The following is a 12,422-nucleotide window of genomic DNA, read 5'->3' as shown; positions in this document are numbered from 1 at the left end:
ATAACCACAGTGCACAAAGTATTTCAGTTATACGTCACATATTGACAATACCATTAAACTTTACTTTAGAGGTTCAAAAATTACTGACTTTTCTTTCGCAAGCTTATAATTTTTGATGTACAGAATCCCAAAAAACAAGTTTTACAGCGGGGACTCCAATAATCCAAAGGTTATGATTAAGTTGTCAAACTGAGCATTTTTAAGGCATTTTACATGTTACTTTGACGCCATATTGCTCCTATTCATCATCTGATTGGTCCGCACCAATCATATAAATAAACATTATATGACATTATATTATATAATTTATATTAAATAAACATTATATGACTGTGATCCGCACAGATGAGCATTGGACTGAATTTCACCGAAAGTTAATTTGTATGAGGCTGAATCATGATCATATAAACAAGCATCAACACTTGCTAGGGAAAACCGTTCAAAAATTGAATCGTGAAAAATCAACATATAAGACAAGGAGGTTCTCATTTTACGCATGCATGACATGCTAGAATGCTTAGACAAATAACATACAATTACAGATACTGTCTGTCTCGCAAGAATGCGAACCTTTGAAGAATGTTGACCTTTCATGTTGATTTTTCATAACTAGACACAACTTGATTTTTAAACGATTTTCCTTAATGAATGTTGAGATTTGTTCATATGATCGTGGACTAGACACAACTCAATCTCCGAGAAAATTTTCCTGGCAAGTGTCGCGACATGTTTATATGATCGTGTTTCAGATTATATGATTTATGCTACACTTGTATGTTTCTACGGTACTTTAAATTAATGGTTAATATTTTTAGGTGATTTTCTTGTAATAAATAAAAAGAGTATATACAATGAATAAGATTAGTAGAACATTAGTGAAAAATTCAATGATAATCCATAAATGGACTACTTTATCAAATTTTAGTACAATATCAAGCTACGGTAATGAAGTTTCTAGCCCTCTTTTTACAATCTTTATATATCATGTATACATATTATATTTTTTATAGATGTTTCAATTGTTAAAAATTTAATAACAAATAATGAGATTTTGGACAATGAAAACACTATGAAATATATTGAAGAAAATATTAAAAACATGGATGCAAAAACTGCTGTTAAAACTATAAATATTTTATATCAAAAGTTCAATAGAAATATAAAATTAGATCAGACGGACTTCACAAATTCCAAAGGATTTGGAAATATTTGTAAAGTGATACTCAAAGATGTTAGATCTTTAAGCAGATATGATACTATAAACATTTTACGATGTTTACTATTTTTTAATGTTCCAGCTAACAGTGTATTAATTCAAACATTGCTTCAAATGATACGTGTTTCCTTGAATGATTTCACAGTTGGACAGATAATGATTCTATATAGTATGTTATACGATATGGAAAAATCATTTCTGTCTGAATCTTTACTTCGTGCATTACCTTATGCTTTTAAACAGCAAGCTCAAATTGAACTTAATTCAGATAGTACTAATTTGTTTCAAGCCCTTAACTTCTGTTCTATGATAAATAATTTAACTGTAAAAAGGCATATTCTCCGAGTTTTACAGAAAAATAAAAACAGAATAAATTTATACAATGTAATGCCAGTTTTTAATGCAATATATAGTTTACCAAAGTTGTGTCTACCTTCTACACGACTTCTGTCTTATGTACAACATATGATATTGATTAATTGTAATAGATTAAATTTCTTTGAAATCGAGCATTTACTTCATTGCATTTCTAAAAAAGTTCTAAATTCGTAAGTGTTATATAATTAAAATTACTTATATCATACAAATATTTATATTATTTGTAATTTTTTTTTCTAGAGAAAAGAAGTTCTATAACGAAGCATTAATAGATAAATTATGTTCTACTGTGTTAATTAGAAATACTACTTTCCAACAAAAATTAATCATCTTACAGCATTTAAATGACATACGCTTTTGTAATATTCCTTTGTTAAATTGTTTAGTGGAAAAATGTCTTAAAAATCCAAATATTTTAGAAAGATATTCTATCGATATACATACATTTATCAAAGGCTATATTATTGCTGATTATATACCACATAATTGGGAAACTATAGGCAGAAAATTGCAGAATCTTATTATCACTATAGATTGTTCAGTATCTAACACAGTGTCTACTGCTTTCCATTTACTTTCATTAAATTTTTATTGTCCGGAATTAATAGAAAAGTCTTTCATATTATATAATTCTTCCTGTGAAAAAAATTCATTTCTTCCTGTAAAAGATATTACATTATCTGCGTTAAAATTATATTGGTGTGTAAAACAGCTTTATCCTGAATATAATGGGTTTGTGCCAGATGAAAGCAAATTAAATGAAATTAAAATTGAACGTGACAGTAGTGAAATACCTTATTTAATAGATAGTCTAAAAGAAGCTGTTGGAGGTACTGAATACATAAAAAGTGGTTTAAGAACAAAATTCGGCGAATTTGTTGGTAAACATATTTGTGAATAATCATAACCAAACATTAACAGCAATGATTTGCAGCTTCAAATCTTTGATTTTTATTATTTTAGATTACGTCGTTGTCATACAACCGGATGGCTCTTTTATAAATACTAATAATTATGATAATATTACATTTGTTGAAGAACTAGCATCGCTAACAGAATGTAGCAAGTAAGAAATAATTTTGAAGTAGTTTAATAATTATTCCATTAATCCAAAAATAATGTTTATTTTGATTTACAGAATTCTCTTTTTCGCTTTCCCAATAGAGGCATATTCTATTAATAAAGGAAATTTATTATCTACAGTGAAGATACAATTAAAAATAATAGAAACATTACCAGGTTTCCACTCCTTTGTTATAAATCCATACCTCTGGGAGAAGTTCTCTGATAAAGAAAAAGTGTTACATCTTCAGAAAGCCATACAATTGAAACAGTACAATTCAAAATGATAGTAGTTCATAAATTGTTTATAAAAATAAATATAATTTAATAAATATAAAAAATTGTAAAAATAAGAAACAAAATCATTTTTCATACTCCATGTATTATGGTATTTTTGTTATAAGATTAAGATAAATATATTTGTTTTAATAATATATTTAACATATTTTAATACACAGGGTGAGGCACTTAAAACAGGCTGCTTGAATATCTCAGCCGTTATTGATGATAGAAAAAAGTATGTCTGACCAAACTTGCATGGTAGATCTTTGATAAGTAGTTTTTTTGAATGGAATAATGTCTTTTTTACGTGCCATCCAGTAGAGTGTTTTAAGATGCATACAATGACCAGACAAAATCACAGTCATCTAAAATCAATTGCATGAGACAATAATTTACTTTATGAGAACGGTTGAATAATTTACTTTATGTAATGGTAATTTATTAATATACCTGTACACTGTTACTTTAGATACTTAAAGTGGTGACCTTGACTATTGATGCGTCTAAAGCGTTGCGAGAAATCAATCACGGCCGGATTAATCGCGAATTTTTATTTATGGGGAAACTTAAAGCAGCAAATGTACAGCAGTAAAAGCAGCAAATATCAATAACCAGAAAAAAAATGTATTAACATGAACATCGATGGTCAAGATCACTATTTTTAACATTTAAACTAGCAGTGTACTGGTACAGTAAAAAATCACCATTACATGAAATAAATTATTTTCTCTTGCAATTGATCTTTAATGACCTCAAATTATAGTGCGCCATCATTGTGCGTGTCTTAAAACACTCTGTTAGATGGCACGTAAAAAAGCATATAGTTCCACTAAAAAAAACGAATTTGACCTTCATATGACCTTTATGGGTTTACCTATCAAAGAACTATTTACATCAAATTATGTGTCTCTCAACACCATACAAGTTTGATGTGACATATTTTTTTCTATCATCAATAAAAGTGGAAATATTCAAATGACCTATTCAAAGATGTTAATATTATTAAAACTAGGACTTTCTAAAAGTTTAAAGAAATATTTACAATGAACTCTTCATTTATGTAACAATTTATTTATATGAAAATATTTATAACATCAACAATTAAAATGTATAATTTCAGAATCATATATTTCATAATATATTTCTACAAAATTTGCATTATAAATCAAATAATTTATATACTACTAATTTTAATGTATTGATGAACTTTTGTATAGATGAATATTTTTGCATAGGAATAATGTAAATATAAGTAACATATATATCGAAGATAATAGTTATTAATGTATAAATAATGTATTTCATGACATGTTTCTCTCCTATAATTGTTAATAAGTTATATAAATGTAAGTTGGTATTGTTATTATGAAAGACATATTTTGATAAACACACAAGTAATGCTTTTAAACATAGACAATATATTGATAACAGAATAATTAAAATGTAAAATAGCACCCAGTAGCACCATTTTCTGAATAAAAAACAATTATTAATATCACTGATTTAGACCAAATAATTTCAAAGCATTGAAAGCAGTAGCTAAGGCAACCTCTTCTGGAGCAATTTGCATAAATGCTGCTACCATTTCTACTATTGCTGGTAAGGCACATGGTTCATTACGTTGAAAAGTACAGTAACGATGAAGAAATGTCATGGATCGTTCAGTTAGAGCATCTTTAACATGTATAGGTAATTTGCTGGCTCTAGTATTAGGATACATGAATGGAGCATCCGTTTCTACTAATATTCTGTCTAGAGGCGCAAGTCTTTTTTCCAACAGTTGTCTTATTCCACTATCAGATTTGTCTTTGCATAAATATCCTGTAATTCCTAGATAAAAACCATGGTCTAAATAAATTTGTGCTTCCTTTGCAGTTCCGATAAATGAATGGATTAAAACTGGTGGTAAACAATTTTTATAGTGATTCAGAACTTCTAGAACATCTGTCTGAGCACCTCTTTCATGTATTACAAGTGGCTTAGTTAATTGACATGCAAGTTCTACTTGTTTATGAAATACAGCACGTTGTGTTTCAGGATCAGAAAAATCACGACTATAATCTAAGCCACATTCTCCTACTGCTACACATTCGGGGTTATTAGCTATGCTTTCAAGTTCTTGCAAAGTATCAGGATTTTCCCATGATTTTGCATCATGAGGGTGCACACCAGCAGTAGAATAAAGAGTACCAGGATATATCCTAGTTAATCTTAGTGCCTCTTTACTAGAACGAATACTTGCACCTGTTACCATAATCTTTTGTACCCCTGCATCCTTTGCTCTTTGAATTACGCTATCTAAATCTCTGCTATATTTTTTATTAGTAAGATTGGCACCAACATCAACTATGATATAATTCTCATAACATTGTGTCATAGCTGAGGAAATAGCTTTTTCCTCTGCATTTGATGCAGTAGTATTTTCAGCCATTCCTCAATATTCAACTGCAATATCTGAAATAAAAAATAATAATAATAATTATTGGAAATATATATTGTTCATTGTGAAAAATATATCAGTATAAACATAAAGAATTAAAAAAGGTGACAATATTTATCAAATTTTATAACATTTAGTTATTATTGAAATAATGATACAAAGAAAACAATGTATATATGATAGATGATTAAATTACTTAACCATAGTAATTTGAGAAATAAATGAAATATATAATCATGAATTTATACTAAATATTATAATATAGATATTTTTTTAGATACTAACAACAAGATACAATATGCATTTGTTGCCAACCAGATAAAACTGCTTTCAATTAATCTGAGATGTCAAAATCCGTATTTTTATAAATGATGTATATGATCATTTGAGATATATAACTATATATATGTATAAATATAAAGATATTTTATCAATAAATTCGTAGTGTTTTCTTCTTGCTAAATATTTTTTGGAACTAATACAAAAGCATTACACATGCACGGCACTTGATCATATAATGATACACAATGTTGTCTTGCACGCTATACCACACAACCAATTCTTTCAATAAGTTGATTTAATCAAACACATAGGCTTTTGGTACTGTCGAATCGTACAAGCTGTTACTGTAACAAAGCACTATATGTGTCGATCTTCCCAAGAGACTGTTCTATAATTCATTTTATTATATATATAATACTTATTAAATACAATATATTTAACTTTTTATAAAAAAGTAAAAACATCAATTCCCGTTAAATTCCCGTAAGATTTACTATTTATATAAATGATATATTATTTATATAGTACATTGAAATTATAGAATAATTTCAATACTTTCACCTTATATAAACTGAATTGGTTAATTTCATATCATAATTGTTACAAGAAAGAATATAGCCTAAAATCATATTACTCAATATACGCGGGAAATATAATCATCATGAAGGTAACTATCTTATGAAAATTTTTTATTATTGTTTAACGATGTAAAGTAGTAAAATAATTTATTATTGGAGTATTAATCTATCATAATAATACTCAATATAATATCTATTTTACTTTCAATTTTGTTTTTATCTTAAAAACATTATATACGACATTTATACACAATTATTTATTAGGTTATTTTCTTTTACAGAAAAGGAAAACAAGACGTCAACTTCTGGCTGAAAAAGAAGCTATTGCTAAAAGCTTAGTTGATAAAGCAAACTCTGTGAAAAATCCCTTAGAGTCCTTAAATTTCTTTCATAAATATATGACAAAGGATAATCAAACTATTGAACTCTCTTGCATGAAAGCCACAGATGCACAACCTAAATGTATTCTTTGGATTTTTGATATTATGGAACGTAATATGAAATCTCTGTATGAACAAAGTGATTGGGGTTGGGATTTAGTTGCCAAACAAAAACAATTAACAGAGCCAACAGCTTGGTATTTAGTAGCAACTTCCAATGAGAAATTTGTTGGGTTTTCTCATTTTCGTTTTGATATAGATTATAGGGAAGAAGTACTGTATTGGTATGTAGATCTTATACATACATTTATAATTTATAGAAGATGACAAGTTTTATTTTATAATTTTTTTTCTATAATTGTTTTTCAGTTATGAAATGCAGTTGGAATCCACAGTACGACGAAAAGGACTTGGCCATTTTATGATGTCTGCTCTTGAAGCTATGGCATCAGAAAACAAGATGCGTAAAGTAGTTCTGACTGTACTTAAACTTAACCCATCAGCTATGCAGTTTTTCTATTCCCTTGGGTAAGTAAGATATAATTTATAAATATATAGATATAATTTTATTGGGATATAAAAACTAATAACTATACAACAGGAAATTAATATAAGGAAAATAGATTTTTACACCTTTAACTTTATTACAGAATTTTTAATACTTAGAATGTACATACATACATACAGATGTATAAAATTACATTTTCTAAAGTAATAGTACGACTAGCATGGAGATGTAATATCTTATAAAAACCCACATTTTATTTTTCAGTATAACTGCAAGAATATGTTTCTGTATTTTTGTATTCATATTTATAACAATATGTATAATGATAATAATAATAATAATGATGATAATCAATAATAATATCAATTAAATATCTATGGTAATGAACAAAATTACAAAAAATATTTTATATTTTTTTCTGTTGAATATCATAATTAATATCTTTCTTGATAAAAAGTAGATCACAGTAAGAAAAAGTATCTTATGTAAAAGAGGATTTATATATGTGCCTTATACAAGTTATAGTTCTTGTATGCATGAAAAATTTCATAACAATACGGAATTAAAAGCATATAAAAATAACGGTATCCACTAAATTATAATTGTAAATCATTTTTTCCAACTGATATTGTTACAGCTACAAGATGGATAAAACCAGTCCACCAGCATCTGATCAATTGGATTATATCATTTTGAGTAAGGCCGTTGATAGTGGAACAATGAGCAGAAATCTTAATTCTTTTTAATGAGTCTAAGTGATCATTAAATTCTACGTTTAAGATTGTGTCTTGTGAAATAAGATTGGTAATATTTGGTGTGGACATAAATTAACAATAGGCGATTTCAATGATGGTCCTACATTATGGAATGTAAGTGGAGCTTTACTAATAACCCAATCATCTACATAATTAAGAAATTTTGTTAAATCAACTTCTACGGATTCGGAAACATTAAAATAACGCAAATAAGAATTATCATTCCAACACATGTCTAAAGCTGCTTGATGTAAAACCATTCCAATACCTTTACCAGCTCCTTCTGGGATAGGAAATACTCGAAAGTTAACAACGCTTAGATCCGCAGGAAAATCGTAACGAAGTGGCGAGAAATACGCATTTAAATTAAAAGGTAAAGAATTATGTGGATGCATTGCAATTATAGGGTGTAATAGTTCTTCTGATGCTAAATGGCCATATAATGAGAGTACACCTGATGGGTGATTTGTTGGTGGTGTCGAAGATATACAAAAAGACTTCTTTTTTTCGAGAACAAACGTGAATATATGATTTGTTAACAAGTTATCAGTTATACCTTGTCCAAGTCCTCTGTTATCATCTTGAAGTAATCGTCTATCCTGCATAATCTGTATAAAAATATTATATATGTACAGTGTGTATATATTATATATTCTTACACGAGTGAACGATATATTAGATACATACTTCAATTTGCCCAGGTGCCATAGAACTTACACCTAATGGTTGTGCTGTTACAACTGTTAGTCGAAGCTTCTTATCTTCTATGTATGTACTTGACGCCATTGGGTAATAGTTTCCTTGTGTAGGAAGCTTTGGAAATCTTTGACGCTTAATCATCTAAATAATAATCATTCTCTTAAACATATTTACTAGTGATGATGGAATATTTTAGATATTTTTACTTACATTAAGGCCATTTAGATCTGTATAGAATTGGTCTCCTGAAGCTATATCTGTACTTAGTCTCATAGCAAGTTCATAATTTTGCGTTTCTGATATATTAATTTCATTATGAACACGTAAACCAAGTCCATCAGTACCAGGAGAGTTGTATAATATACAAGTATGACGTACATGTGCAAATTCTACAAATACTTTAGATACAATGGGTCCAGTTATTAAGTGTATAATACATTTATTGTCCATATATACTAAATCTGGTTCTGCTTTATCAGGTAAGAATAAATAAGCTCCACTTTTATCTTTACTAGAACCTCTGGTACCATATTTAACAAATTCTAAATGAACAGGTACTGTTATGTTAGTGACTCTTAAAGCTTTCAGAAGACCTGACTTTCCAAAAGATGCAGATAATTCTGGTCGTTGTGTAATTGAAAATTCTTGTGCATTTGGTATTACTTGAATTTGATTAAAACCTGGTATTTTTGGGAGGTTTATATCTGTATTAAAAACAGTTATGTTCGCAACATGCACTTCCCTGCATATAATAAATAGTAAAAAGTTGAATTGTAAAAATAAATATTTAATAATTTAAAAAATGAAATTACGTACGGTGGAAACGATGATTTCGACAAAGCGTGAATTACGTATGTTGTAATACCAAATCCAGGTACAGTAACCAAGAATGATAACTCATATCTAGCAACAGTTAATGCAGCTGGTCCAATCCAAATTGGAGAAATTTGACATTGTACTGGTTGACCCATACGATCAGTAACTTTAACAAACGGAGTGGATACGACCAATGTCTGTACTTTCGTTCTTTGTCTTGGAATAGAATTATAAAGAATAACTTTTTTTAAAGGATTTTCCTCTCTTAATATTAGGACATGTTTGTCTCCTACACTGGTATGGCGCAATCTAAAGCATTAAAACATGAGTTTTTTACAATTATTATTTTATTTATTTTTAAAAATTATTATTTTTCATAAAATATTCATAAATTTTTCTCAAACCTAGATTCATCAAGTGAAATATATACAGCATCTACATTAACAGAAGATTCCTGTGGAGTTTTTAATAAATGAACCACTGATTGTTGTAATACATGCGCAGAATTATTCAAGGCCATTATCATCTTCTTAGCATAATCTATAACAACTTCATCTCTGGCAGTTCCAGTAATACCATCATGATGTTGAAACAAAGAATGCCACATTCTTGCCTTACTTAAACGTTGTGCAAGAGTACCTTCCATTAAATTGTCATTACCTTTAGTCCAAGCTGTAGTAGTTAATATTTCCGATGCCCTTAGTAAACTCAATAATACACGATCTAATCGTTTGTGAAAAGGCCTAAAATGTATTTAATAAACATGTTGTTGATAGTTTACTATGATTAATTTTAATTTGAGTGTACCTTGATGTATAATATCCGCTCCAATAATGATCATCTCTGTCGGAATATGTGAAGAAATCGCCAGATAAAGTAGGAAATTCGTTTAAAGTGTGTTTTTCCCTGATCGCATCAAAGTAGTCGCTTAACGTTCCAAATTTAATTTGAACGTTCATTTGTGAGTTTTGATTCATATAATCAAAAAGTTTCTGATAATTATTAAACTGAGCATCCCACTCAGTAAAATGAGTATACCTAAAATCATCTCCTAATGGTACTAATACCACATCAGTTTTGAAAAGCTGAGATTTTTTACGGTACTGATCCAATAAGAGAGCAGCTCTTTCTGCAATATTTGATTTAGTTATGGCTCTTGGAGCTATTTTCCATGGACAACTTAGTCCAAAATTTTGCAGTCTATAAAAGTCAAATTGACAACATATTTTTGGATCTGGGCCACAAGTGTGTGGCACATCATAACTATAAAATGGCATTACATGTGTAAAGATTTCTGTCGATCCATCATTATCCCATAATTGTCTCCAACGAAATTCTAATTGTTTTCGTTTAGCTAATCTTTTTTTAACTGAATAATGAACTCTTTGTATCAATACATTTTCCAATCCTGCCTTTTTCAACAGATATGGCATAGTTGGAGAAAGACCAAATGGATCAATAGCCCAACCTGAATTTGGTATATAATCTAAATTATATTTTAACCATTGATGACCCTCTGTAAGTTGTGTAAGCTGAGACGTCCAATGAGAAACAGATTCATCTGGCATAACCCAACCTCCTGATACAATTTCTAATTGACCATCATGAATCAAACGTTTAACTAAATTATGAGTTATCTTAGACTGACTTTCCCACCAAAGTTGAAAGAATGATATCTCTGCCCAAATAAATTTACGTCTTCTGTCTTCTGCCAATTTTGTTACCATATTATTTAATATATTTTGTGTTTGAAATGCATAGTATTTCTCAAAGGTACTAAGCCAACCAGGATCATTATGAGAATGTGGAACAACAAATACTTTCAGCTTTCTATTTGGATGCCATTGTTTCTCATCATATGTGATATCCCATCCTTGTTTCCAAACTCCACCATCCACATTATCAAACTCTAATTGCCTATATATCTCTAACATTTGAATATCAACTTCAGGAATTTTTTGTATGTTAAAATTGCATTTAAGTACTTTTCCTAAATGGGAAGAACTAGATGACATAGGTTGATCAGGACGATTTATAGAATGGTCTATAGGTACAAAATGTTTTGCTTCAGCCACTTCCCTTAAAGCATTCATAACTTCATGATGCTTATTGAAATCTTTTTCTAACTTTGCTAATCTATTCTCAAAGTGTAGCCATTGATTCTAAAAATATAAAACAATAAGTTATTTTTGTTTATTATATATAAATTATAATCTATGGATATTTATTGAATAGCTTACATCATTAACAGAAAGTTTAGACCCTTGTCCAGGTGGAAAAAGTGTTAAATCCATTATTAAATATATCATAACACAGCAGGCAAGAATTAAGCCTGCACTGATGATTGCTAATGTTTTCCTAGTCCTCATTTTGACACATTTATTTATTTAAATATACCGTTGTTCTTAGATGAACTAAGCTATCAATAACATTTAAAGATTAAATCTTTCTGGTTTCGAAAAGAAATGTAACTTTCTTTAGTATAAAAACTGGATCTTAACCTTATATGTATGTTTATTTCAAAAATTATATATTTATTTTATTTCATTAAGAAACTAGATATCTTTACTTAAAAAGAAAAAATTGAAGAAATATAAAATTCTGTTCATTCACATAAAATAACACATCGACATTACATTAATTATTAATATTACATTTCTTCAAGATTACACTGCATGGTCTGTATGTGACCTCTTGCAACTACCGCCGTCGCCATATGTTTGTATGTAGTCAAGTATACACCTATGAAAAAAGGTTAGACCATATGCGGTTTAAGGCCTAAGATAAAGTATAAAGAGTACATGTAGTACATATAGGATAATATATGTTTACATTATACGTATGCTAATAAGCTATAAACAGTAGATGTGTATTTAAATTTCTTTTGGTTTCAGTTTTTCATATTCAAAGCATACTTAAATGTACTTTTACCACTTACCGTTTATCAATCATTCCTGATTTAATTTTCTTATATTCTTTTGTAGGAAAAGCATAAAAAAAGGTAATTATTTAATTATAAATGAGAT

At 28.7% G+C, this 12,422-nt stretch overlaps 4 protein-coding genes across 6 annotated transcripts; 2 read left to right on the top strand and 2 right to left on the bottom strand.

Moving 5' to 3' along the window:
• The first annotated feature begins 230 nt into the window (after positions 1–230).
• On the top strand, positions 231–3,030 carry LOC117231098. Of its 2 annotated transcripts, XM_033489193.1 has the most exons (6): positions 231–712; positions 816–942; positions 1,011–1,764; positions 1,835–2,475; positions 2,558–2,660; positions 2,733–3,030. In XM_033489193.1, the coding sequence occupies exons 2-6, from the start codon at positions 852–854 to the stop codon at positions 2,941–2,943; spliced, it is 1,800 nt and encodes a 599-aa protein (XP_033345084.1). In that variant the 5' UTR covers positions 231–712; positions 816–851; the 3' UTR covers positions 2,944–3,030. The 2 variants fall into 2 exon arrangements, with proteins under 2 accessions (XP_033345084.1, XP_033345085.1); XM_033489194.1 differs by lacking the exon at positions 231–712 and having other exon boundaries at positions 807–942.
• A 1,179-nt stretch (positions 3,031–4,209) lies between these two features.
• On the bottom strand, positions 4,210–6,091 carry LOC117231099 (3'-5' ssDNA/RNA exonuclease TatD). Its single transcript, XM_033489195.1, has 2 exons — positions 5,664–6,091; positions 4,210–5,392 (listed from the first exon to the last, which is right to left on the bottom strand). Exon 2 carries the CDS (start codon positions 5,367–5,369, stop codon positions 4,434–4,436), a length of 936 nt encoding a protein of 311 aa, XP_033345086.1. The 5' UTR covers positions 5,370–5,392; positions 5,664–6,091; the 3' UTR covers positions 4,210–4,433.
• Positions 6,092–6,131: 40 nt separating this feature from the next.
• Positions 6,132–8,109, top strand: LOC117231100 (N-alpha-acetyltransferase 40). 2 transcript variants are annotated; one of them, XM_033489197.1, is made up of 5 exons: positions 6,132–6,327; positions 6,520–6,902; positions 6,988–7,146; positions 7,764–7,822; positions 7,907–8,109. In XM_033489197.1, the coding sequence occupies exons 1-5, from the start codon at positions 6,322–6,324 to the stop codon at positions 7,918–7,920; spliced, it is 621 nt and encodes a 206-aa protein (XP_033345088.1). In that variant the 5' UTR covers positions 6,132–6,321; the 3' UTR covers positions 7,921–8,109. The 2 variants fall into 2 exon arrangements, with proteins under 2 accessions (XP_033345088.1, XP_033345087.1); XM_033489196.1 differs by having other exon boundaries at positions 7,764–8,109.
• Positions 7,902–12,399, bottom strand: LOC117231097 (alpha-mannosidase 2). Its single transcript, XM_033489191.1, has 7 exons — positions 11,637–12,399; positions 10,204–11,558; positions 9,801–10,139; positions 9,397–9,705; positions 8,791–9,322; positions 8,569–8,721; positions 7,902–8,489 (listed from the first exon to the last, which is right to left on the bottom strand). Exons 1-7 carry the CDS (start codon positions 11,763–11,765, stop codon positions 7,902–7,904), a joined length of 3,405 nt encoding a protein of 1,134 aa, XP_033345082.1. The 5' UTR covers positions 11,766–12,399.
• Between the last annotated feature and the right edge of the window lie 23 nt (positions 12,400–12,422).

The sequence above is a fragment of the Bombus vosnesenskii genome, unplaced genomic scaffold (genome assembly GCF_011952255.1).
Source record: "Bombus vosnesenskii isolate JDL3184/JDL3185 unplaced genomic scaffold, Bvos_JDL3184-5_v1.1 scf7180000013270, whole genome shotgun sequence".
Classification (NCBI taxonomy): domain Eukaryota; kingdom Metazoa; phylum Arthropoda; class Insecta; order Hymenoptera; family Apidae; genus Bombus; species Bombus vosnesenskii.
The sequence above is the reverse complement of the archived record's forward strand: the minus strand, read 5'-3'. Positions and strand labels throughout refer to the sequence as shown.